Source organism: Ostrea edulis, chromosome 1 (assembly GCF_947568905.1).
Source record: "Ostrea edulis chromosome 1, xbOstEdul1.1, whole genome shotgun sequence".
Lineage (NCBI taxonomy): Eukaryota > Metazoa > Mollusca > Bivalvia > Ostreida > Ostreidae > Ostrea > Ostrea edulis.
Window position 1 is genome coordinate 74,640,797 of NC_079164.1, and position 27,798 is coordinate 74,668,594.

General features: G+C 33.8%; 1 protein-coding gene across 6 annotated transcripts in view; it reads left to right on the forward strand.

Moving 5' to 3' along the window:
- The first annotated feature begins 11,702 nt into the window (after nucleotides 1-11,702).
- Nucleotides 11,703-27,798, forward strand: part of LOC125681461 (tyrosine-protein phosphatase non-receptor type 11-like) — a 38,673-nt gene continuing 22,577 nt past the window's right edge. For 2 of the 6 annotated variants that reach the window (XR_008801913.1, XM_048921586.2), the window contains exons 1-2: nucleotides 13,622-16,489; nucleotides 19,469-19,651. Coding sequence is in view for 5 of the 6 variants with exons in the window: in XM_048921586.2 (XP_048777543.1) it covers nucleotides 19,572-19,651 (80 nt within the window). In the remaining variant the exon portion in view is untranslated. Of the gene's footprint in view, nucleotides 11,860-13,621; nucleotides 16,490-19,468; nucleotides 27,662-27,798 lie in introns of those variants that run through there. The other 4 variants (XM_056160439.1, XM_056160446.1, XM_056160443.1 and 1 more) reach the window with 4 other exon arrangements.

Below are 27,798 nucleotides of genomic sequence, written 5' to 3' on the forward strand. Positions count from 1 at the left end.
TTGGAGTGGTTTTTTGTTTTTGTAAGTTGTAAATTTGTGTCCCTCTTGTCACAACTTGATACGCTTTATACCAAATTTGAAAAGAATTGGAATAGTAGTTATCAAAAAGTTTGAAATGTTCAATTGTTAACGCACGAAGGATTCAGACCAATTACCATTCGTCACCGGAGTAATCCGGATGGACCTAAAAATCCACACCATGCAGGGGGTGGGGGGGGGGGATGGCACAATCATTGTTCCAATTTCGTCCATAGTATTTTATTACCCGTGCGCCTATGCATTTTTCTAAAGCTATTGTTCATGCCCTCGATATGAAGAGTTCTTGTATGATTTCTAAAAAAGGTTTAGATTTTTTAATCTATCTAAGCGCTAGTCAAGGGTTTTCGGTCCATATTTGCCCATTTATGGCTCAAGTATATCGTTCAAAATAATATTTTCTACGATTTATTAAATCGTATTTAAACATTCATCTAAATATCATAGACAGAAATACACATGCAGAATTCTGTTTTGGTATAAAATATTTAGATGATTTTTAAAATTCTACAGGGCTTGAAATATGTCTCCCATATAGTCATTAAATAAAATTTTCTGTCATTATTAATGACACAAATTTTAAGAGGTTTTGGAATACAATATAGTTTCTCCAAATAAAAGTAACAATAAAACGAAAGATCTTATCATTTAAATCACTGAGTGTGGAAAAAATGATTGCTTTTTAGGGACCAGTCAATATTCACTGGGGGTGGGTAGGTGGGGCCGGTCAGTGGTCAATATTCACTGGGGGTGGGGTGGGTAGGTGGGGCCGGTCAGTGGTCAATATTCACTGGGGGTGGGTAGGTGGGGCTGGTCAATATTCACTGGGGGTGGGTAGGTGGGACCGGTGCATTCACATCACCATTTTAAAAACACTATGACCTATCTTCTAAGAATACAAAAAACTGCCTATCCTACATCATATGTGTAATTAAAAAGTGTAGTGTGTGTCCTATCTAATAAATATATATATATATATATATATATATATATATATATATATATATATATATAATATATATATATATATATTTATATAAATAAATAAACAAATATATATATATATATATATATATATATATATATATATATATGATTAAACAATAATTCTATTTCATTATCATTGTTAAAGTTCACAGTCCTTGCTTTTTTCTGGAAAATTTACTCTTCTCCTGCTTGAAGATGGTATATAAATTTCTTTTTCACTCTCACTACTTCTGTCATCAGCACTATCAGATCTCAGTATTCTTTATCAAGTTATCAAAGATGTGAAATTCTGGTCTGTATCATTCAAGTTATGACAAACATGATACCGGGTATACCATTTTTATTTTCTGTGATTGAAATCCATACTCTATGCAAAAAAATTTTACATGCAATTTTTGCCATTCTATTTACAGCTGAATATGTATTTTGTGAGTTTAATTACATGCTTTAATATTAAAAATTTCCAAATTTCTAGTATTTTATTGCAAATTGTCTATAGTTTAATTCAACCTGGGCATGAAATAAAGCATGCATGCAATTCATAACATTTTTTTTTCATTGATACATTAGCAATAAAAAATTTCGCTGTCCTATCAGTGTTGAAAATTAAAAAAAAAAAGTTGTAGTACTATCAGTACGTAAGTCAAAATAAATATGTGTGTCCTATCGCATTTTGCACCGGCCCCAACTCCCCATTAAATATTGACCGGCCCCAACTCCCCATTAAATATTGACCGGCCCCAACTCCCCATTAAATATTGATCGGTCCCAACTCCCCATTAAATATTGACCGGCCCCTTGTGTCGTTTATTGTGTTCTAAATGTGGTAGGATCGGTGTATATTATCTCTATTCCATTATTTCCTACGTACTTGTCAACGTAAACGGTAAATGCCTATCTTCGTATTCGATTTGTTTATTTCATGAAACAGGAAGAGAGTTATCTTTTATTTTCAAATGTATTTCATTACAAAACTTTTCATTGGTTACTTCTGAGTTTATTATCAAATCATAATACAGCTGACGTTTACTTTCATTCTTTGGTTAAGAACGGTATTTAAACCTCGAGCACAGCCTTGCTCGGCGCTTCTGTTGAGCCGAACCTTGCAACAAGGTAAATATCAGGAGTTGTCTCACGCTATATTTTGATTATTATTTCTTTATTTTTATTATTTAGTTACATTTTTTCATTTCCCGGGATTATTTTGCTATTTGGTTTGAGCTTATTAGCTCATGTAACTTGTTTACTGTAAATAGGTCCGACTTTATATAAAAATTACTTACTATAACAATGGATTTCTAGATCCGCCGCTTTATACAACTACTGGTAGATTACTTAGTACTTATCATACAATTGTTCAACTTTATCAAAGATTTAAAACTTTATTTATCTATTTATTATACTAGCCTCACTCTAGGCGGACTCAAACTTGCCTGGAATTTTTCTATAGTAGTGACTGAATACCCAACTACTACATTTGAGTCAATTTTGAATGTGGTTTCAATGTTAAACTTAAATTGCAGTTCAAAATTTTGTTTGAAAATTTCAACAGGTGCGTCTTGTCCTTCGGGTAAGGGAATGGATGATGATGAATGAAATCGCGATTTTGAGAACTATGTGCAATTATAGAAGGAGAAGCGATAGAAAATCCCCGTTCGACACTGATTACAATTCAGCCAGCGCAAGGGCGGATCCGGGAATTATTGTTACGGGGGTGCAACTTTATGAGGCAGGGAGTCTGGGGGCCGCCTGGAAGCCCCAGGGGATCCAGGGCTAAGCCTTGGTGGCCGTGGGGGCCCAAGGGCAAAGCCCCCGGAAGCTCCTGGATTTTACAGGTTTTATAGGGCTTGAAATATCTCCTATTTTGTCATTTGTACTATTTTCTATCAATTTTAATATGGTGAAATTTATAAAATGACGCAAATTTTAAGGGTTTTCGAAAAAATTAAGTTCTCCCAATAAAGTAATTCAAGAAATCAAAAGATTTTGCCATTCATTTCTCCGGGAGTGGAAGAAATTATTGGGTTTTTATTTTTTATTTTTTTATCGTTTAGTACAAGAGACCACGATTTACCTTAATTTTGAAAATTTGCCCCCCCCCCCCCTTAAATCTGCCACTGCACTGGTGCTCGGCCATAAATTGAAGAGATGCCGTCGTATGTGTCCGAGAATATCTACCCGTCAAACAGGTTTATCAATCAGTCAGATCGGTTCGATGACAATAGCCACTTTGAAGATCCGCCACAACGCGGTATCATTTCAGATAAAGCACAATACTCCTAGACAAACAAGTCGAACATTATTCAATGATAACTATAGTTTCGTAGATCCGCCACGGCGCAGGATCGGCACGTGGAGTACAATATTTCTATGCAAATTAACCATCTTCACAAGTCAACGGTTATTGATTCGTCACCTCGCACAAGGTGAGAAACCCGGAAGTCGAAAGCGCATGTGTTCAAACGTTTGTATAATATGCACTTATACCATAGCATAGTGCGAGGTAACGAATCAATAACCAAGTCGAACACTTTTCAATGGTACCAATAGATTTGTAGATTCATCGCTTTATACAGATACTAATAGATTACTTAGTACTTATCATGTAATTGTTCTAATTTATTGAAGATTTTTAATTTTATTTATATATCTATTATTTAATTACAAGCCCTAGCTCACTCTATGCGGACTCAAACTTACTTGGAAATATCTTTCATTCATTTTATTCGCTAAAACCACAATGGAAATGGTACATGAGGTTCAATACAGAAATTTCATGTATCGATACAAGTAATGTCAGAGGAATGTATATTCATGTTCTTATTCGACCAGTCTCAAACGAACATAAAATATTTACTACCTGATTCAAAATCATAACACTTTTTATGGGTAATTGCTCCAAGACTTGCACATTTATTCGTGATAAGTACATATATCACGCGATCTGCCTTACTGCCTTGAGGAATAATATCTTCCAATATCTACAATGACATATACATGCATCTATAAATTAGTATCATGTACATTATATACCTGTATGATAATATACATTACACCACAATATCAATGTGTATGTAGAGGGTGGGTGGGTGGGTGTACAGCGTGTGAACAGCGCAAAGTCTTGCGCTCGAATGACTGAGAAACAGAACCTGCTAATCATGCTCTACATAACTGGTCTTACTGGTATGACACGCCTGAATCCCTTTACAAACTATAAATAGCAACCACGTGTTCGACGTAACAGGTTAGATTTATCAACCTGCAATAAATATGTAGGTATGCAAATAACCTACCTACCTACCTATCCTCTTCGCTCCAGTCGGAGCATAAGGTCAATACAAGACTTCGCCACTCAGCTCTGTTTTTTTGCTTTTGCCTCTGCTTCTCCCCAAGTTAAGGTATGCAAATAAACAAAGTGGAATATATACATAAATATGTACAAAAATTTGAAGTTAAGTGTTAGGAGAACAGACTAATTCGTATATCTTTAAAATAAACATGCATTGTAGGTTATTAAGGTTTTTAACATTATTTGTTGACATGATTTAATTACATTTGGTCTCGTACAATATTTTCTGTGTAGGTATTCTTTTCTTATACCGGATAAATACAAAATGATATTCATTTATCATTTTGTTTTCCTCTATATTTTGTCATATATATGTAATTGCATGTAATTAATATATCTATATTCAATCCCATAATGGGGAAATAAAGAATGAATGAATGAATGTGGTACGAAATTTCAAAAAGATGCTACTGACACTACATACTGAGTTTCTAAAGAAGAGCTAAAAACATCACTTGACCAAGTCTGGACAAATTGATCTATAAGACTTTGTTTTACAGCATTTGTTATCCATTTTTCATTTACAGTACCTTGTTCATACCATATATTACAGAGTCCACATATGTTCAAAATTCTATGAATACATTCAAACCATGGATTTTTAAATATGCCATTATAATACTGTGTATATAAATATTTGTAAAGAATATTTACTATCTTGTTTTCATGACTAAATGTTAATTTGGCCCAATAACAAATCATTCTAGTATACACATTAATATAAACAGGGAAACGTCCCGTTTCGCCATATACCATAAATGACGGCGTGGAGCTTTTTAAACGAAAAACATGTTTCAAAAATTAAAAGTTCTAAAAGGTTAAATACTTTACCACCGATTTTCACATGTATAAGCGTGAGATTCCCTCTATAGACTATAATACCGTCAGACGAAAGAAATATAATTGATCATCAATTCAAAGGATTGATACATGTCTAAGGAATAGATTTCCCAAGCGTTATACACTATTGCTCTAAAAATACCCTGTTTTGAATTCAAACCCAATGTAACTTACAAGTCTGTGACACTTGTACATTTGTATAAATAAAGTATAAAACTATATGTGTGGAATAATAAAACAATTGAATTTGCTACTAAACCTCTTTTTAAAAGATATAAGCTTATTAACTGAATTTATCATAGTACAATAACTTAAATAAACTCGGTGCTCAATATGCAAGTTCTAATAATCTACGGGACAAAACATTGTAATATACAGGACAGGATCTGTAAGTTTTTTCACGTGTGATGCCTGCGTGATTTCTCATTACACACACAATGATATAATAAATTTATATCCTCATTTGATTTATATGTATACATAAGTGCATAGTTCTTATGTGCAATAAAAACACAAATAACGGAGAGAAAAATCGCGTTACATATCTTGAAGTTTTCTGTCGACGATAACAAGGCAGTGATACTGTCATATATATATATACATTTAAACTCCGCCGCCATGAAACTTTTGATGCATACACGTGATCTATTTTGAATCTTTACGTATGTTTCACTCCATTTCCTCATATTCTCCCTTTAGCTAAAGTAATGGTTTCGTAGTTTACGTCCCGTAAATTAATTTTCAGCTTCAGTTTGTAAGTGTTTATCCCTCACTGTTCATCATTCAGTTCTCGGTTTTCATAAAGTTTTGATAATGTTAGGAGGAAAATGTAGAATCAATAGTTTCGGTGATATAAGTGTTCCGCATAATTACAATCTTATTGAACTTTATAAAGGACAAGGTACGGTTTTAGCCAAATTCTGCCCGGCGTTTATGGAGGAAAATTATTTTGCGTTGCAGATATTTTCCTGTCAAATTCCTAAAAGAGTAACTTATAGTAACTCTCAAAAGCATATGGAAATCAACTCATCTACGCGCATGCGTAGTACATAATCAAATAAAGTAAGGGCTTTCAGGCTATTTGTGGTGTTTTCATGGTTTTTGTATTGATAAACTTGTGAAATTGAACACCTCTTCCCTCGTCGCCCGGAATAATTTTTATATGGATTAAAAATTTACTAAATAACTTACAATTCCTCTTAGTTTCATCCCGGGCGACGATGGAAGAGGGGTTAAAATATCAGTTGAAAGATGCTAACAAATTCGCCATCGTGACGCAATTTGCGTTGATCGTGGCGGTTGAAGAGGAAACAAGAATCATTTGAGTAGTAAATATATTTTCAAATAATATATGCTCATATAGTTATTTATTTAAACACATTGACATTTATTAAAATCATCATAATAATAATAAAAATCCGGATAAATTTAAGCCTATCTTACAGACCGGATGCCATTTTTGTTGTTATGACTATAGTGTAAACAGAACGGTATATAGGTATCACACCGGTAATTATTTTCACTATATATTACTACAGAGGGGAAAAAATCATTAAAAATCAGTTTACAAAATTGATGCCGAATAACGCAGTCAGACACGTTCTATGTTGCCTATCTCGTCTGCCGACACCAGAAAAACAACACCCTACGCGGCATTTTCGAAAAAAAATTACCCGCAAACAAGACTACCCTCAAATCCACGTGTTTTTCACATGTGTGTAAACAGCCGGAGTGCACCTCAGGAAGTAGCCTCAGCTACCAACAGCAAATAGTTCCTTTGTATACACTTGATTATTTCTACAAATTACACAAAATTTCCTAATCAGGGGTACAAAAATTAAGAGAAAAGACGAAGAGGAAATGAGAAAAATCGCGCAAGGAAAAAAAAATATTTCTTTAAATATATGGAACTACAATTGACTAAGTTCATTTTGATTGGACAATTACCGGTGTGATACCTTATAGTTTAACTACATTTAAATAGTTTATATAACGATGGACAATTCTTTTAATAAATAATATATTCCTTGAAGATTCAAGCATTATTTTTTACCATTCACATTCATTTGATTAAATGGGAAACGGCATGTAACAGCAGACGACAATATCCACCTAGGTACGTACGTACATCAGTGACGTATTTAGCGCGAGTGTAACATTTTATATTTTTCAAAGACAACAATTTATGTCAGAAAGTTTACGATGGTTATTCAGAAATATAAAATTTTAAGCACACTATTTGTAAATTTACACCACCGCGGTGGCCGAGCGGTTAGAGCGTTTGCCTCGCAAGCGGAAGGCCCGGGGGTTCGAATCCCGGCCGCGACAGACCGAAGTCGTTAAAACAGGTAGTGACAGTTTCATCGCCAAAATGCTCGGCATCAAGTGTGAATGTCACGGGTCCTTGGAGATGACCAGTGCTCGAGCTGAGCTTCGCCATTTTCGCCAATGGCGAATTATTTTCAAAAATGGCGAAAAAAAATTGAAAGTGGCGAAAATCCCTTTTTGCAATAAATTGTATTTTAAATCCTTTGTCAGTGACGCATTATCGCCTATTTGTTTATGCAGTCAAAATCTGTTTATTCAGTCAACGCGTGCGACCGGAAATCTTGCGTCGCTCCAGTGCACACAGAGCTGGTCACAACCTCAGGTAATTTATGGCTGCAAAAAAGTCGGTGATTATGTAATAAAGTACATCGGACAGCTGTTTACCCTGCTGTGGTCAATTGTTTAACATTTAAAGTCTTATTCATTATCGTGTTATCATCTCCACATTAATGTCAATTCTTAACCAGAGAACCGACCGGTAATTAAATTGGCCTTATTATTGTGTATAATGAATATATGAATACATCAATTGTTTGTTTTTGCGGCCAAACTCGTTGATTACAAGATTTTGATGTGTTTGATTTTAGTTTGAATATTTCATGAACAATTATGTGGTCGGTCACCATTGATATGGACATAGCAATTTTAATAAATAATTTTCTTTGAAGTTCGGTGCGCAACAGTATAAAAATGCTAATCTCCTAAGACTATGCACCCCATTCTATTTTGACACTAAACTTGTAGCTTCTGACCCTAGTCAGTCTAAAATTAAAAAATAACTATGTTTGGCTTTACAGTCAACCCCACCTGCTCAAACATCTGATTCTGTCCAAATTGCAAAATCTTCCATACAAAAACGGAAATTTAATAGGGAATGGTTGAGATACGACTTTAAATTGGGTTTGATGTTTTGTGACATCTGCATTTCGGGCAATGTACACAATGTTTTCACTGAGGGGTGTAGCATCATGAAGTTTATATTTTTATGATTTATTATCTGAATTTTGATTTCCATAATAGAATTTATCAAACAAATCAACTTCTTATTATTTCAGAAAGAAGTGTTTAGGTATGGTAGCTGGATATGATTAAGTAATGTAACTGATTCAATGCTAAAATAAGTGTAATAAATAAAATAATATATAATATGATGGAAATAATTGTAAAGCATGTGATTATTTGTGCCGCGCCGCTCCCCGAAAAAGTGGCGAAAGGGAATTCTGGTCCAGTGGGAGCACTGGAGATGACCTTAACACCGGATGACCGGTGTCACAATATGGCACTGGGGGTCTTCAGTGTTCTTCTATATCTGCAATGGTTACAAAACTATTTCGTTGTTTGGGGAACACTAATTCACTTTCATTTTTGAAAACACAATACAAAACAAAAAATTTTTGTGTAGCTAAGATAGGGATTAATATACATTTCTTGCAAGGCACTTTTTACTAAGGAATATATGTTACTCATTAAAATTATTTTTAAATTGAGGTGCCTGAAAGATAATTTGCTCCATATGTGTTACTTGGATCGTATTAGGCCTACTATATGCATTTTAATTTACAATGATTGAAATAGGTTATAGGCGCATAGATCGTTTTTTGGTTTTTTTTTAAAAGGGGGGGGGGTTGACTTCTCGAAAACATTGACAAACACAAAAATAGGGATTTTGGTATCATTGGAGTGGGTTGATTACATGTATCCAATGTATCACTTACAATTACATTTCATCTATCTTTCTCTACTACTATTTAAAGTGCAGTCCGGGGGAGGGGGGGGGGTTACACAAAGCGAATACACAACATATGAATAGATCTATATATAAATATAATATTGAGACTCGCAGTATTGAGCATTCCGTCAAAATTTTGTTTTTCTCCATTCGAGATGAATATACGATGTATGTATATACTTGCATAATGAGAAAATGCAGTTTAGATTTGAATGGTTTTCTTTTATCATGGGGCAGGGGTTGGTTAGCAAGTCTTAAGTTTTATTTCTCTTGTATAAACTATCGAATGATTTTTGTATTTAACAACTTTTAAGAGGGTTTCTTTGAGCAAAAGTGGATACAATGACACTAAATTGCGCAAACCAAGTGTTGGGGTGTACCAGCTTTGTATCGCTCAGTTGTACAGTACCGAACACATTGACGATTTTTTGTGGAGAAGCGTGATAGTGGAGAGAGAGAGAGAGAGAGAGAGAGAGAGAGAGAGAGAGAAGAGAGAGAGAAGAGAGAGAGTTTTGTTTGTTTATTTATTTTACGTCCTTTCGAGAACTTTTCTCTCAAATTGAGAAATCATCAGCTGTATGTGAAGTACCACATATAAAACCTATGATTAGCATTTAAGGCTATAGCATTGATTTTTTTTTAACGTGCCAATACCTGTTGTGACACAGGACCTCCTTTTTTAAGGTCACGAAAAGCTGAAGATATTGAATAGTGATGAATTCGAATTTGCGTAATTTCTATAAAGAATACAAAATAAAGAGTAGGGCAAACACGGACCCCTGGACACAGTCGAGGTGGCATCAGGTGCCTATCTGAAAGACCCGTGATTCTCACTTTTGTCGAGCGTTTGTCGAAGAGCATATGTATGTCTACGTCTCAGGTTCGACGTGGCATGTCATGAGCGGGGTTCAAACACACTATACCTCCCGGTCACGAAGCGATGGCCATACCACTGATAACCCTAACCGTTTCATAATTATCTTCCCTTTGAAGTTGTGTTTCTAGTTTCTCAGAAACACTGCGTTTTTTCCTGAGTATACCTATGAAATGACATTTTGCTCCAACTTAATACCACGCATATAATATTGAGAATATACATATATGGAATATTGCGTATGCCAATTAAAAACAAATACCGTTGAATTCTATTGTGTTCCGATTCGTGAAGAATTACATTGGTGATAACCCAAACTTCGCATAAAATTCAGTGATTTGAATTTGAGCTGCCTTTGATGTCATCATTTTTTTCCGAATGCACGCGAGACTCTAACAAATATAAAAAAAAAATCTTAAAATTCGCCACAATAAAAGAAGTTGGAGACAGAAATAAGAAATCACTGTTACCAGCATATAACTGTTTCTTTAATTAATTTGGTGTTCAAACCATTATATTTCTGCACCAGAAAAGCTTTCCGCGAATACCTGCAGTTTTTGCCCCTGTGCGGCATATCTGATGTGGTTTCAATTTCCATTTAATACCCATTCAAATCAGTACAAAAACCAATAATTTCTCATTTATTAAGAATTAATAGTTCTATGTGTGATACAGTTTTTATTTCCTACTCAAAACATCACTTGGGGAGAACTCTCGTATATTACGTCAAAATTAACGTCAAAGTTGGTGACGTCGTCAGGTTAATATAAAGTTTTCCGTTGAATATATTACAGCTACTATTGTAGATAAAGAATAACAATGCTCATTTTCATAAATGGCACATTCTCAAATACCAGATTTAGTATTTTGGTGAATTTCCTTGACAGGGCAGATTTTGGCTAAAACCGTACCTTGTTCTTAAAAACTCATCTAATCCGTGTTTCTAGCTAGCTTTTTATTAAATTACCAAACGAAAAAAAAAAAAAAAACCCAACAACTATCATTCCATTTTGTTACACTTGGCGTTTACTATGTGACAAATTTATTGTACATTTTTATGATGATGCGACGTGCAGTTATGCCCCATTGAATTATTTTTATTAGAGACAAATAACCTACTTCAATGTAAAAGAAAAACACCATTCTGATCTTTTATGACCTAAATATTACGGTTATGTGAAAATCAGTGTTTAAACGTATTTAACATACAATACTTGGTCATAAATATTTTCCCAAAGAAAATTTCCTCTATATAATTCATACAAAACTATATATTTTAACATTTAAGAGTACTTACTTATGTGTAATTTTGGAATTTAAAAAAATCAACACGATGAACAAATTGTTATCTCATTGCAATATTTCATGACCATGTGATTTAACCCCAACCCCCCCGCGCTGACAATGTGTGCATACGGGGGGATTATGATACAATACAAAATGATATAGGCTAGCAAACCATACTACATTTTGCACTTTGAGTCTACATAAATACATGTGCACACACACAGAAAACAGGTTTCCAAAGCGAGATAACTCCAAATTCTACAATTGGAAACGAGGCTGAAAAACAAATGTACTTCCGGTATAAATCTCGAAGACACTTGGATGAATGAAGAAATTTAAATTAAGTCCACTTTGGACAGAATATGACATCAAGACGGTAAGCAGAATACATCTCCATGAATTGTAGATTTTATACTGCAGCAGTGTCTGGTGAGTCTTAACGAATGAAAAAAGAAATTTGAGGTTTGACAAACTGAATTCCTACAGGTTGTCGGACGTAAGGTGTTTTGAACAAAGGTTCATTATTTGATATATTGAGTTATTGTGCATAGAAATAAAGGAAAGTCGTGAAGAATATAGAGAGCAGTACAGCTTGTCTCTGCATAATTTCTTGGTGTGACAATTTAGTGTTCGACAGGCAGTTTCTATTCTGTGTCGGCAGTGCAGTACTTCCCACCCTTTCTGACACAGTGACAGCACAGGAAACGATACTATTGTCTGTAAAAAAAAATTATTATGGGATGCTATGGTATAGACCCCTAATATTATCATTACAGACAAAATTCAATACCGGTTCCTGTGCTGGCTGTCTAAACAATAACAGAATGTTGACCGAAATAGGATTATTATTACTTTGAACAGTCTTTTAAAAACACATATGAAATCAGTTTTTTAAAAAGGTTTCAGGAAAATATCTTGGGGTACAACCCCTTAAATATGCCAGTTTCGAGATAGAGCTCTTCTGAATAGGAGGTACATTTAGTGGAACTTTGAATGCCTAAGTAGAAGGGTTACAACGGGTACCCGAAATAACCGAAAACCGCGGATTGTGTTATTCTGGTCGGGATTGGGGGAATTTGGGTCCATATTTCGGTTCGGGTCTGTTTTTTAAAATAGAATAATTATTAGAAATCTGTGTAAACGAAATGTCATCAAAATCCTCAAAGATGGCTGTATTTTGATCAATTGTCAAATGATGGCATTTTAGACAAAACTGTATACAATAACAGTATGTAAGATATGTCAGACTCATTTAAAATACGCCACAGGATCAACGTCGTCAATGACAAAACATTGAAAGCATGGAATGGAAACGAGTAGAAGTGACAATGCTGTTTCTAGTACCATGGATGTCTAGTCTAAACCACAGTCCACCTCCCCGAGTAATTATTGTAACAAAATATAATGAAGGTTTTTGATTTTAACTGTATATTAGATTTTTTAAATAAGTTATATAGACCCGAACCGAAATACCCGAACCCGAAGTTAAAAATTTAGAACCAACCCGACCCGAAAATTTTTGGAACCATGACAGCCCTACAAAGTAGGACAAAGTAGGCAGTGAGAAAGATGATGAAATGCATTAAAAGAGGCTTCTGTTTAAATATGTAAATGAAGGGAATACTAAATACTATCGGAAAAAATGTTTTTCTAAAGTGGAAACAGAAAAATAATGTCATATTTGTAAGCAATATGGCTATTTGTATATGGTGTGCCCGCACGACAATCGTGGTCAGTGTATCAACTGCTGGTCAGCGTGTCGACTACTGATCTGTAGATCGCAGATTGGAGTCCAGCAGGGGTTTTAAATTTTTTCCAGATTACTTTCTCCTAAAATGCATTTTTTAAAAAAAAAACTACGGTAAAAATGAAACTTTTCAATTTCAAAATATTACTGTAAATATTATAATATTGTACATATCCTTCACTTTCCCTATCAGAATATTACTGTAAATATTATAATATTGTACATATCCTTCACTTTCCCTATCAGATTTCTCTGGTGTGTTATTCTTCCTTTAAACTATGTATTACAATTCTTACTTTCAGGATGTACTATGATACATAATCCTGGTCTGATACTTGCATGTATACACACCATAACTTAGTATTGTTGATATCAAGTAAATTAGGAAAGTAGGTGTAAAATTCTTTTTTATGCCCCGAAGATCGGGGGGGGGGGGGGGGGGGGGGGGGATACTGTTTTTGTCCTGTATGTCATTCTGCAATTCTGTCATTCTGTCTGAAACTTTAACCTTGCTACTAACTTTTGAACAGTAAGTGCTAGAGCTTTGATATTTCACATGAGTATTCCTTGTGACAAGACCTTTCCATTGGTACTAAACCTTTTGACCTTGACATTTGACCTACTTTATAAAAAAATTTGACATTGGTCATAACTTCTAAATGGTAAATGTTAGAGCTTTCATATTGCACATGAGCATTTCTTGTGACAAGATCTATCTACTGGTAGCAAGATATTTGTCCTTGTGACCTTGGCCATCTTCGGAATTGGCCATTATCAGGGGCATTTGTGTTTCACAAACCAAAAAAAAATTCATGTATATGTAAATATATTAGTTATTTATGTCAAGTTCAAAGGTCAGTGCTGTTATTGAGAAATGAAATATATTGAAACAGCTTAGATTTATTACTTACAAAACATTGTCAGATTTAGTGTCCTCAGTTTCCTTAACCAACCCAGGCCTACTTTTTTTCACTTCATGAAGTTATAGATCCCCTGACAACTTACAATGACCCGAAGAAATTTCTCCCTCTATTGACAGACAAAAACCTGTTCTTATATCTTACAATCACAAACGTTGCAGGTACTGAAACCTATCTCAGGTTTGTGAGAGGTTACATATTTGGATACATTCTTAATTTGAGGACAGCGGGTTACATATTCAGTAAGGCTTGACAGTATTATCTCCTGAACCACACAGGAAAATAATCATCAGATAATGGTTATGTATATTTTAGATTAAAATAACTGCACTTATTAGGTTCTTATGTCACCAGTCCAGCTGGACTGATGGGGTATAATTTCAACCAGTCCGCAGAAAAAATTGCCAGTCCAAGAGAGTTTTCCAGAAATAATTAAACATATTTCGTTAATGTTATTGAAATGAAATTAACTCAATATGCCTCAGACAATATCGAACACTTATGTGGGATTTATATTTACGAATCAGATTCGTCTAATATCTACAGAGCATGCCAAATGTGTTTATAATATTTCATAAGTATATTTTCCAAAATGATGCTTTAGAAAATTAACATTAACAAGTCCCATCGGACTGACTAAAACAAATGTCAGTCAGTCTGCCAGACTTATAACCAGTCACAGACTGATGGGAATATGTTAATTTCGAGCCCTGACTTATTTTGTTTTATTAATTGTTTGGTTTGAACATTTTTTATTGTGACTGGGTTCTCAAAACTTAGAATGCACTCTCCCAGTTGTTTGTTAATATTTCAGGGATGAAGGAAATGAATTATGAAAGTTTGATACACAGATTTTATTTATGTAACTGCGTAGCCATGCAATATGAATTATTACAAAGTAGAAACTCGTGCATTTTATAATTTGACATTTCTTAAAGGGGCATGAACACAATTTTTAATCGATTGAAATCGGGGTGGGTTTTTTTCTTTTTTCTTTTTGGTTATAAGAATAAAGGTCTTTTATAAATAAGTAGATAAAAAATATTTTTACACAGAATATATTCTTTGTATTTACATAAAATCTGGCTCCCAAAATCATATTTGTCAACACTCTTATCGTAGCCAGGAAAGTGCAAGCGCGAAGGTGAGAGCACAAGATTTCTAAAAAGTATGTCAAAAGCTTTCAAAGTTTCAGCACATGTTAAATCAATTTAGGGAGCAAACAGGAGAAAGAACGAAAAAAAAAAATTGTTATAAAAGCTTTTTACACCAAAAGCTGTCAACTTTGGTGACATGCTGATAGTTGAGTCATGTTGCAGGTTTTGTGCCTCGTTTTGAAAATGAAGTTTATATGTCTCAAATACATCTTTGTGTTAGTGTATGAAATTGAGGTTTGTTGCTATGTTTTACATGAATATGATACTATCATATTATCAATTATCAATTTAAATCATTTTTTGCACCAAAATCGTTTCCGTGCCCCTTTAATGCCATAATTAAGCTTAGATGTTAGATTCACTCACATGCAACACAACACAAGCATGTAAATGAAGGTCACTTTCTGGTGACAAGTCAATGCATGGCTAAATTCAAAAGTTGAAGAGGTTCACTTTCAGTTTTCACATGTATGCATTTTATATCCAACTCATGTATTTAAAAATATGTCTTGGCCATTAAAAGCTCATGCTTGCCACAATCCATAGGTATATCATTCCAGATAAGACATATCCTGTTTGGGACCACTATAAATTATCTAGCTAGATCTAAATGGAAATTCATCAATATCCATAGGTATGTTAGTCCAGTTAAGACATATCCTGTTTGGGACCACTATAAATTATGTAGCTAGATCTAGATGGAAATTAATATCTCTACATCCAGCTATTTGGACTATTTTTCATAACTTGTTTTGAAACTCCTTGCAATGTTTAAGATTAAAATGTTACCCTGTATTTCAACAAGTCAGGGCTGATAAAAAGTAAACTCTGAGTTTTTTTTCCCCTGGACATAGGTGTATGTTTATGCTGTTGTCACGAGTGTAATATACAATTATGGTATATGAACTTGAGAAAATACTGTATACCAGTGTTAAAGAGTGTCTTGAGTGTTTCATCTGTTTAGATGTTGCCGACAGGAAAGAGAGGCTGTTCATGTAAATATATGAACATACATACTCAGTATTAAGACATAAAGAATCTATCTAAGATGTACAAGTTCAGTATTCGACACATACATATATAAGGACTTAAATCTGTAAACTGACATAACAGTGGTTAAGACTTCCTGGTTGTGTAGAGAAGATACCACATAAGGTTTATCACATTACTCTGAGTTTCGTGATGAGTGAATTAATTTGTTCTTGAATTCAAACATGGAAAATTCATTTACCTAGGTAAACTTTTAACATGATTTTTTGTTGCTTTTCTTTCTGTGAAAGTTTTTTTTTTATGTATGGGATAAAAAATGGTCAAAGTGAATGTGGTTTTCTGATAGAGGGTCAACCTGTACACAAGTAGGTCATGGGGAAGGAGGAGCCTCGTAAAATGAGCATTATTTACAGTCATGTAGGAAGCATGTTGATGGAAATAGCTTGCTTTTTGTAAATATAAACCTTCATTTGTGCAGAATTTTATTTAGAGATTTTAGTGGTACATGTCTTGTATATGTGTTTTAAACATTGTAAATTGTTACAAAGGAATGAAGTTATCATGAGTTATCAAGTCAGTTTACATATTACATAATGATTTAATGTAATTTCATCAATAAAGTTAAGATATTCTGCATCAGAAGCAGATGTATGAGGGAATGTTCATTTTATGATCCAATATGTATCCTTTAGTATATGTATATCAGGTTAAAATATTTCATGCATACATGTGCATAAATGTACATACATATGTATATAGTTTGTCATTCATACGGTAACAAGTACATGTAAATAGCCCAGAGTAAATGTAAATTTTGATGACCCATTTTGAAGTAGGAGACGGACTACTTTGTGAGTTGTCTGTTGAAGTGGGCATGTGTGTTTTCCATGGTTCTACAAAATCTCCTCATGTGCTCCTCTTAGATATATACACAGACAGGTACTTAATTATCAACTGTAGTTTGCACGAGAATGCAAGTGTTTCCGACCGTCGAGTATGTGATGTAGAAAGCGAAAGAGAGGTTTGGAAATAAAATACATGTAGTAATGCAGATTTAGATGGAAACTTTGCAAACTCTAGTTATCTTGGCCAATCAGAGACTGGTAGTTTGTGACTCAATTTTTTATGAGCTTTCACCAAGCACCTGCTACATGTATTATGACAGATTCTCACACCATGACTAAGGAACACTGGAAATCATGTTTATTTCAGCAGTAACACTAGGCTTGTTGAACTGAAAGCTAGCATAACAAAATACATGTATATATATATATATATATATATATATATATATATATATATATATATATATATACTTGAATCAATATGGCATACAATGAAATAAATGTGAAAATTACAGTTTTAAAGATAAAATACCATTAATTTATTTTTATTTTTTTATTAAGGCAAGTGTTACCATGCTTAAGGTGTAAGTTTAATGAAAACCACCTCACCCACCCATCCATGTTTTTTTTAAACACTTAAATTGTTCATATCATTTGTTAATTGAATGGTACAGAATTCTTCATTCTTATGAAGAGGGGTGCTGTTTTGAAAGTTTGGGAGCAGACCTAGTGGGTTGGGGATTGGAAAAAGTATGTCCATTATCATACCCCCTACAAATGAAGTTTGGGTGTACATTAGTATATTGGAATCAGCACGTCTGTCTGTAGACATGATTTTGTCCGTGCATTTCTAAGAAAGCAGGGCATGGATTTTTCTGAAAAAATTTCCACTCATTACTCACCATATTAGGATGTACACCTGCAATTTTTAAACCATGTACTTAATATAATAAACAATTAGATTCTCTGAAAATCCTATTTACTGGTATAGTGCCATATTAAGCATCACTGGAAATATTTTGATGTTTGATTCATGGATTTTTTTTAAAGCAACATTTTCAAAAAAAAAAGAGCAATATACTAGCTAGATGACCATTTGATTAGACAACTTCTGGTTTGATCTGAAGAAGTCTGTTTTTATCCATTATATAGTGCTATAGTGTGTCCCGCAGGGGGAGGGCGGGGTATTAGTCCCGAAAGGACAGTTCTAGTTTAAAGTTTGGGAGTAGATCCAGTGGATTGGGAAATAAAAAGAATGCCCATTATTGAAAGTTTGGATGTGGATCAAGTAGAAAAAGAAGGTACTAATAAAGATTCGATAGCAAATCCAGATGTTTAAGAGGCAGGGGGAAAAGTCTCAAATCGTCTGTATTAAATAAGCCTATTGCTCAACATGCCAAATGCTTACATTACTGCAAATGTTTGAGTATGTGATTGATAAACAAGTGGGCGGGCAAAAACTTGTCAACCAACGAAATGCCATCTAGGTAAATTTTATGTTATTTGATATTATACATTTGTCCACTGTTAATTCTGAAGAAACATCAAATAATTAAATTCTACCCTATATGTGGAAGGTAGTTTTGTAAAATGAGCATTGTGTTTTGTGTTTTAGATTATTCAAAACTTTTGTTTTTATGCGCCCATATTGGAGATTTGGGGGCATGTAGTTTTTGGTCTGTCCGTTTGTTTAACTTCAAGAAATTTAACCATGGCCGTAACTTTTGAATGGATGGTGATAGGGCTTTCATATTCCACACGTGTATTTCTTGTGACAAGACCTTTCTTTTATAGTACCAAACATTTTGACTTTGTGACTTTTTCCTCAGAGTTTGACCTCCTTTTAACCCTTGCCATAACTTTTGAATTGTTAGTGATAGGCCATTCGTATTTGACGTGTGTATTCCTTTTGACAAGACATTTCTTTCTTTAGCAGAATTTTGATCTGATGACCTTTACATTGAAGTTTGACCTTCATTTGAAAAACATTAACCTTGACCATAACTTTTGAAGAATTAGTGCTTGAGCTTTCATATTTCATGTATTCTTTGTGACAAGACATTTTTTTTCAAACCCAAAAGTTTTTACCTCAAGACCATGACCTTGGAGTTTAGCTATTAGGGGGAGGGGGGGGGGGGGTCAGTGTTTCACAAACTCATCTTGTTAGACATTAGAGATTGGAGTCCCAGAACAGTTCGAACATGGCTGTACTATGAAACAGAACAAGTGGGTCAAAGTACTGATGATTATAGGAGCAGTCTGAACAGTAAGCATAGCTTTGTCAGGCGATACATGTTGTAGGGAGTCTGTTTTATATTCATGTAAAGAATAACTTGTACGTATTTATGAATATTGACTGTTTATGTTTTATGTCTACAGGATAACTTCAACAGTTTGTGATGAGTGAGAGATAGGTTTTCCTTCCTTGGATGATCCTTCCATATATTGTAATGACTTATTAATTCATAAAGTCTTAACAAATATGTCTGAAAGGAGAAGTGTCACTACGCTTCCAAAAGCAGAGGCTGAAAGAATCGCTAAGTTGATTGGTCAGCAGAGAAGGCAAGTCCACCAATCACATGGAAGCTAGAAATCTTTCTCTTGTACTCTTTATCAACAAATGCATTCTTCACAACTGCTTGCTACATGTATCAGACTCGCCATAAGGACTGTAAAGAGTTCAAAAATTCTTTCTTTCTGTAAAATGTGAGATGAACTATTAATTCATTCCCTGGATGCTAGAACTTCGTTTTTGCATTTGTGATACTCAGATGACACTATAACTTTTCGATACACTATATCATATACCAGAACTGTAAAATTTTGCTGCATGTGAGCACATTGCGTAATCTCAATTTCAGACATGGCAAATACTTCAGAAGTATAGGGTAGTGGGTAGGGGTGGGGGGGGGGGGGGGGGTATCACTGTATGCCATATTTCAAACATAGGGAATTTTGTTTCAGAATCAAATTCTATATTTGGTAAATTTCACTTCTATATCTTGTAAATTTCACTTTGATCTATACATATTAATGTTTCTGCATGATATATATTTGGTATATAATGATTATATCTTTTTGAATGAATAATTGTTTTTAGAATATCCAAAGACAGTGCATGGTTATTGATAAGACTATTTTGATTTTTTTGTGTAATCAAATAACATTACGGTACATTACAAACCCAGGAATCAGAATAAGACACCTGTCTGAAGCAGGTAAAGTGATGAATTTTCAAGCTTGCATAGATGAAAATTTTCAAATACAGAAATGCTGTTTGTAAAGGACAACACAAACCTATACTTGCTCATAAAACGCTTTTTATCCATCTCAATGTTTGTGTTACTTATGATATATAGAGGTGTACCTGGGAAATACTGCTTTCTTATTTGGTTATTGCAGGTTATCGGAATGCAATTTTATATTGCCTTCATCTATATGTGTGTGTATGTTTTTTGGTTTGTCTAATCTAAGACCCCATTATTTTAGCCTGTGGTTTATACCTGAGAAGTAGGTGTGGTCTGTTCAGTTTTGGTGTTATCTACCTGGAGTGTTCAAGGTCCAGAGAGAACACACTTATTACATGTGTTTAAAGATCTGTATCAGTTATAGAATACAAAGGACCTTTTGTTAGACAGCACAGGAATATTTGTTGAATTAAGCAATCAAAATGAACATTGAAATTACAATGTAATTTAATTACATTACGAAATTAAAGCAGGTTGAATTTTATTTCGTTCAAAATCATACTTTTATTGACTTTTTTTCAAAATAAGTAGTATTTGAAATAACAAATTTTATTTGGGACTAATATTAATCAACAAATTATTTGATGGCCTTATTACTCAAGAAGTATTTTCAGACTATGTGCTGAATGGTCGGTTTAATATTGGCATCAAAGATGTCAATGGGTATGCAAGACACATCATATGAAATTATTTTGAAGGCCCATTTCGAATGATTGCCCGTGAGCTGCATTAGAATAATTTTGCATAATTCATGAAAAATGCTGAAACAGAAGATGCTCTGTCAACTTGTAAGCATTTTACAGCTAGAAATTCTGTTTCGTGTAGGTAGTACTGACTTATGACAAATAAGAAACATACACATTGGTTTTTTAAAATTATTTTTGATCGAGAGATTACTGGTTTTTTCATTACGGATATCTACTAATTCTTGACCCTAATTCAAATTGTTTTCTAATTATAACATTCCTTATTCATAATTATGGACTTCTAGATTGAAATAACTTTAATCATAGTATTAATTCGTTAACAGATCAATCTAATGGGGGGAAAGTTACAGCAGACATGTAAATGTCAACAAAACACGGGTAACCCTCGCTGCCTCATGATCTAAGAATGCCGGCTGATAATTGTCAGCTTCTTCTGTTGTCAAAACACCACGATTAGACTGTCAATCAAACTGAGCTCTATTGTTGAAAGTTTGACTGGTGGCTGAACGTTGATCTCAATGCTGATAAATTTTTGGGGCGGTGACTAAAAATTGGGTCGTTTAACCCATCTTGTGAAATATTACATTTGTACTTATTTTAGCATCTTCAGACTTTAGCACAATTCAAGCTGCACTGTGTGGTGTAATCACAAATTAGTTCCTCTGTCCTATATGATTTTGTATAAGTAGGGAATAACAGGATCCCATTGGAACACTTCTGAAAATAATTAATCTTTGTGTAAGTTTCAAAGGCGAGAGGATATGAGTCCTGCTAGAATATAAGTATGCTTTTAGAATAAATACAGAATAATATTCCTGTTGGTTAAACAGCGAACAGGAATTAACTGGATTGTTACACGAACTTGGTACTTGGTTGTTAAATATTGGTTGTTATACTTGGGACAGTATTTAAAGGGGCATTAGTTGTGAAAGTGATAGCAACCATTATTTTTCTCAAAATCTCTCAATAGACAAGAGAAACCTAATAAACTATTTTTAGATAACCACTTTTAATGTAAAGAAATGTATAAAGAAGAATTCTTGACTTGCAAGACAATAATTATTTAATCACCAAAATTCATTGAATTAAATTTTTGGTGACAAAATTACAGATAATGTCCCTTTAAGTTTGATATTGATTCACGAATATTTTATTCACCCCTTCAAAGTGGACGAGCATACTGATTTGCATCTGTTGGTCGCTTGGTATGTTTATAATCAGTTGGTAGAAATAAAAATTCTGATTAAGAAACAATGAGATCCTTTTGTCCTGTTGTCCTGAAACTTTGGTGACTGGGGCCCTGTTGATTTTCAGGTCAAAGGGTCATTTAGCATTCTAGTAGAGAATACTCATTGAAGTCTGTAAACAGAGCTGTGTTCAACAGTGTAGCAGCTAGCCTAGCTATTCAATGTAGGAATTAATGCTTGTTATCCCTACAAAGGGCTAGATTAGATGTTCGTTCAACTTCATAGCACTATCTAGCACTACATAGCCACTAAGATTTTGAATGCAGCCCTGATTGGTTATGGCAATGAGACAGCTTTTATTATTGGTCAAATGTGACTTATATCATGAGATTTCTAGCATACAGTACATGTAGCATTAGTTGTCTTACATAACTAGAGAATCCTTTGGTTATTAAATGTCATATTAGGCAGGTTGGTCATATCTAGGAGATGACCCCATTTGATCTGTTAAGGTAGTACTCTACATCGTCATAATGGCTGACTTCCTTTAAAAACATGGATGAAGAAATCGATATCAGCAATATTTGACTTTTCCTTTTCCATTTAAATACCTAGCCGAGTAGCTCAGTAGATTAGAATACTGACTGATGAACTGTAGGTCGCAGGTTCGAGTCCAGCAGGGGTTTTAATTTTTTTCTTCAGATTACTTTCCACTAAAACTGCATTTTTGACAAAATAAAGTAAATTTGAAAATTTTCAACTTCAAAATATTGTTGTATATATCCTCCACTTTTCATCTAAATCAAATTTCTCTAGTGTAGCATACCTCCTTAACCAAAATGTCAATGGTCATGGTATTTTCTTACATTCACATAGCAATGTTGCCCAACAACTAGGGAATATTTAAAATGATTTTAATTATGAAATTTCATCGAAAAGTTTGTCAAATATAGTCAATCATAAGGTCACTTTCTTTAAGAATGCATACCATAATTTTTGTCTGCAAGAACCTTTTACTAAATTGCTATCAAACTTCACTGGCAAATTGAGAATCAATAGTAAATAACCCAAATTGGTTTTTCAAGTTGAAAGGTTACCATGTTTCAAGTGAAACTTAGGGAAGCATACATGTATTGCAAACATACTGTGTTTAGGAGTTCTTTTATTGAAGTTGCCACAGCTAGGGCCATTTATAACTTGACATATAAGGGCATCTAAATATCAATGGGAGTTAATGAAATATTATTCCTCTTTTAGAAAGGGAGATAATTATGAAAAAAATTCCCTTGCTTTTAATCTACAATATTTATTGAAAATGAATACATTTTGTGTTATATTTCCATAGTAATGATCAATGTATATTGCAGTATTATACGATTATTCTCTTTTTTTTTTAAGGTTATTATGTTGTTTTTAAAAGCTAACTGTCGTGAGAAGTATAATAATGACTTAGCCTAGAGGGCAAGATGAATATTGTACTTCTTAGCTAGTTAATGCATCTTATTGACCTAACAAATGTCAACAATTGTTTTATTATATGGTTAAATGATTTAATACATTTAAAATGGCTACTAGAGTCTATGATACTATACCTGGTAGACCTTTGTTTAAAGCTAGAGTGAATAGTGTTAAATCTAGGATCTAGAGAGGGCACACATATCATATGTTCAAAAGGGCATTTTTCGTCGCGGCAAGACAATTTCGGGGCACTTTCATTGTATCATATTACTATCATGATAGTAATAAAATAATCATTTAGCCTCTTTAAAAGTTAATACCTACTGCCTTGATTTTAAACTTTTCAATCAACCTTGTGAAAGAAAGAACAAATGTTTATGTTAAAGGACACATCTCGTGTTTTCAAAGTATACAGAATTATATGCATTTTGTCTTCCTTATGCTGATAGAAATTAATTGTAATAGTTCGTTCGCTGAAGTATTGCGATAATTAGCCACAATACGGATTTAAATCTAAGCCCTGATTTCAAAAAGCCTAGTTAATTAGATAGGTAGTCACGTGGTACAGTGACGTCATATGCGACCTTCTTCGATCAACTTGTTGTAAAAGTAGTGTTAGATATGTTTAAAAACTCGGGTTTTAGGGGCCTAATTTATCTACCATGGATAACATTTATTTCGATGTTGACAAATTCCCCGAGTCTTATATCTTTTAGCCACCAGTGCATACAAATAGCGACCCAAATGTAGCGAGGAAAGCGAGTATGAAATCTGCATAGATTTGCGAGTAAATGATGTTTACATGGGATCACTGTCTAAACGCTATTTGGTAATGCCATTTCTGTAAACAACTATAATTAGCGTTGTTGCTTTTCTAAAATAAACAGTGCAATTATTATTAAATTTATTTTTGGAGAAGTTAGATAGGCCTAAATTATGATACGATTATGTATCATTGACAACTAGGCCTACTGTCACGGGTGCATTTCGGGAAAAAATATATAATAAAAATGATCAAACTTATTGTGAAAATCACAATACTTTTCAATTATTTTATTCAAGCAATTTTATTAATCATTATTATTTTTTATCTACTTAGGAAGTGGGAGCGCGACATGCTGTTGTTGTAAACACACATGTACGAGTTCCTTAAAAACAACAAATTAAAGCATTATATAATTCAATTCAAAGCTGGGAAATATCATATTTTATTATTTATAATTGACAGTTCAATTATCTTTTATCTTTGAATTTCTTTTTTTAAACTACCAGTTGGTAGACACTGCTAGCAAAGTTCTGCCTATATGTTGTTACAAGGTGAAGGTCAGTTGGTGCGAGTGTGTATTGAATTTGAGAGCAGAACGAAAAGCATATGCCGTAGGCCTATATGTAATAGTGCGTAGCTTCGATAGAACCATTTTCTCGCAGTTTATCTACGTCTTTGTCCAAGTGCTTGTTTGAAAAAGTACAGGGACAAATTCTACTGGGGTTTTTTATGGCAAAGTCGTTGTGCCGACAAAAAATATTCACGTCTTGTCCCTCATACCTTCCATCGAAAATTGAAAAAAACACAGTCCAAATCCTCTCTACTGACAGCAAGTACACCCTTAAACGGCACAAAACACCCTAATGCAGTGTTATTTACAAGCCATTAATGTGATAATTGTTTGTTTGTCAATTAAATCTAATCTGTTTATGAAATGGCTAACAACTGTTTTCAAATCTTCAGGCTCGAGGTCGCATATGACGTCACAGATAATGGCACGTAAAATATCGAAGAAAATATGCATATCGCAAGATTTGAATTTCATTGCTTGCAAACTCGAAAACTACGCAAACTGTTTCATTTAAAACACATGTAAAGTAGTTTTAGGCATGAAATGAATTAATTTTGCTGAAAAAATCAAAAAGTTTAAAAACATGCGATATGTGTCCTTTAATTAACAAATATTTCTAAAAAATTTAAAGAGAAAAAAGGGCATGGTGCAATTAAAAAGGGCATGGCGTGGCGCCATGCTAGTTTGCTTTAGATTTAACACTAGTGAAAGACTTCGTCGGAAGTGAATAGAGAAGTGAATTGTTTGTTTATTATATGACTGAATAATTCGAAACATCAAAACTGGCTACTAGAACTAACCAGACTATACCAGATCAACCATCTTTGTTTACATCTATAGAGCAAGACTAGGTTGAAAGTGATTAGAGGTGCGTTTTCATTGGATGATCAGAAAATGATAACCAGTTGTATCAGTTTCAATATTCCCAATTTATTTCTGGTCCAATGTTGGAAAAATGTAAGGGTGATTTAATTTTGTGTCTCTTTTTTTTCAAATGACCTATAAAAAATGCCCTGACTCAAAATTTGTATTTGCTCTTGCTAAAAAAAATATGAAGTACGAAAAATTTTCTAGCACAAGATGACCCAAATTTTAGTGCATGCTCGATCATACACTGAACAAATTTATTAGAGTGCTATTTTCTTATGAATATCATTATTTTGAAGAAAAAAATTATAATGATATTTGTGCATTTTTCCTACCTTGATACCCATCAATAAGTAGAAATAGTACATTATAAAGGGGAGACAAAATACTGGGTACAGGTACTTTGATTTATTTGTGTATTGATAATGCCAAGGCATAGAAACTCTGACAACTAAGATTTTAAATACCATGTCATTTACCTGCGTTTTATTTGCCAAAAAAGAAAAGATAAGGGGGCCTGCATAGATTATGTATACCTAACAAACTTCATTGATTATATGTAGACTGTTCAAACTTCCGTGTTTCGGCTATTCTGGGTCCTTTTATTTTTTTAAAAGTATAACTGATAGAGATTTATTATTTCCTTTGTGTTAGCCATGTATATGGTTATACATGAACAAAATAATCCTTCACTTGATCTGTCTTCAGAAATTTCATCACCAGGAAATTGCTTGCCGGGTTTTATTTGTGTGTACTTTGTGTCACTACTTAATGGAGAAGATTGCTAGTTTGTTACTTCGGATTTTTCAATATCATAAATTGGAGGGGTTTTTAGTTGTGTGTACATGCAAGTGAAGCATATGTAGTCCTTTCCAAAAATAAAAAAAAAGCCGCAGATGAGTCAGTTGATTTGTTTGGGTTATTTGGATGAAAATATTTCTTCAATCTGTGTCATTCATGCATGATGATCTCGAACTTGTGTGGTGTTCATGTGCTGTTCTTATGAAATTTAAAGTCAGCTGATTTGTGTGTAACATTTTGGATTTAAATGATTTTCATATCTTCATATGCTATATGTGATGGTGATTTGCAATCAAAGGAGCTTAAAGGAAGAATTCGTCATATAGAGAAGTTTTTTTTTTGATATTGCAGAAAGAGGTAGAACCCTTTATGACTTGTTAGCAAATCAAGATTTTTATTTTAAAATTGGTTGTGGTTTATACAAGAATTTGCATAGAATTTAATTGTGGCAACTGTGTAATCAGTTCAGAGATACAACGATTATTAAAGTGTTGTGACTGAGACGGTGTTCTGGTTTCAATGCCATATCTTCTACACCTTTATTTCCCTGAAGAAGAAAAAAGAACTTTGATATATTGACATACTTACATTGCATTTATGGGGTTATTTGACAACAGATAACGTCGGAGTTGTGGACAGAAGGAGGAAGTCGGGGAAGTTTAATGAAGAGTGAGTTGGGTATTCCAAGTAACATTGACGATATGTAGTGAGGATTTGTTGACGTTGACAGATTTCTGTTATACTGAGTCAAGTTAGTACGAACTGAAAAAGAAACTGTGCAGCTTCCTTTCACTACAGTTGTGTTTCCTCCTTCCAGTCTTGTGAGGGAATTTCTAGGGAAGGCGCAAACCATTTATTATTCTTTTTGTGTCGAGGGTGGAATTATCAACTTTGTAGAGGTCTCACAGTTGTTTTAAACTATGAAAAGAGGTAACCCAAAGGAAGAAGCTCTTCCGATACAGAGGAGGTGAGAGCTTACCACCTGGAAATATTTGAAAGAAAATATTGCTCTTAGATATTTGTTGTATCACAGATGGCAGGAGTAGCGAGAAGTTGGCTGATAGCACATCTTTAAAAATTTACTGTCGTACAAATGAAATGGAG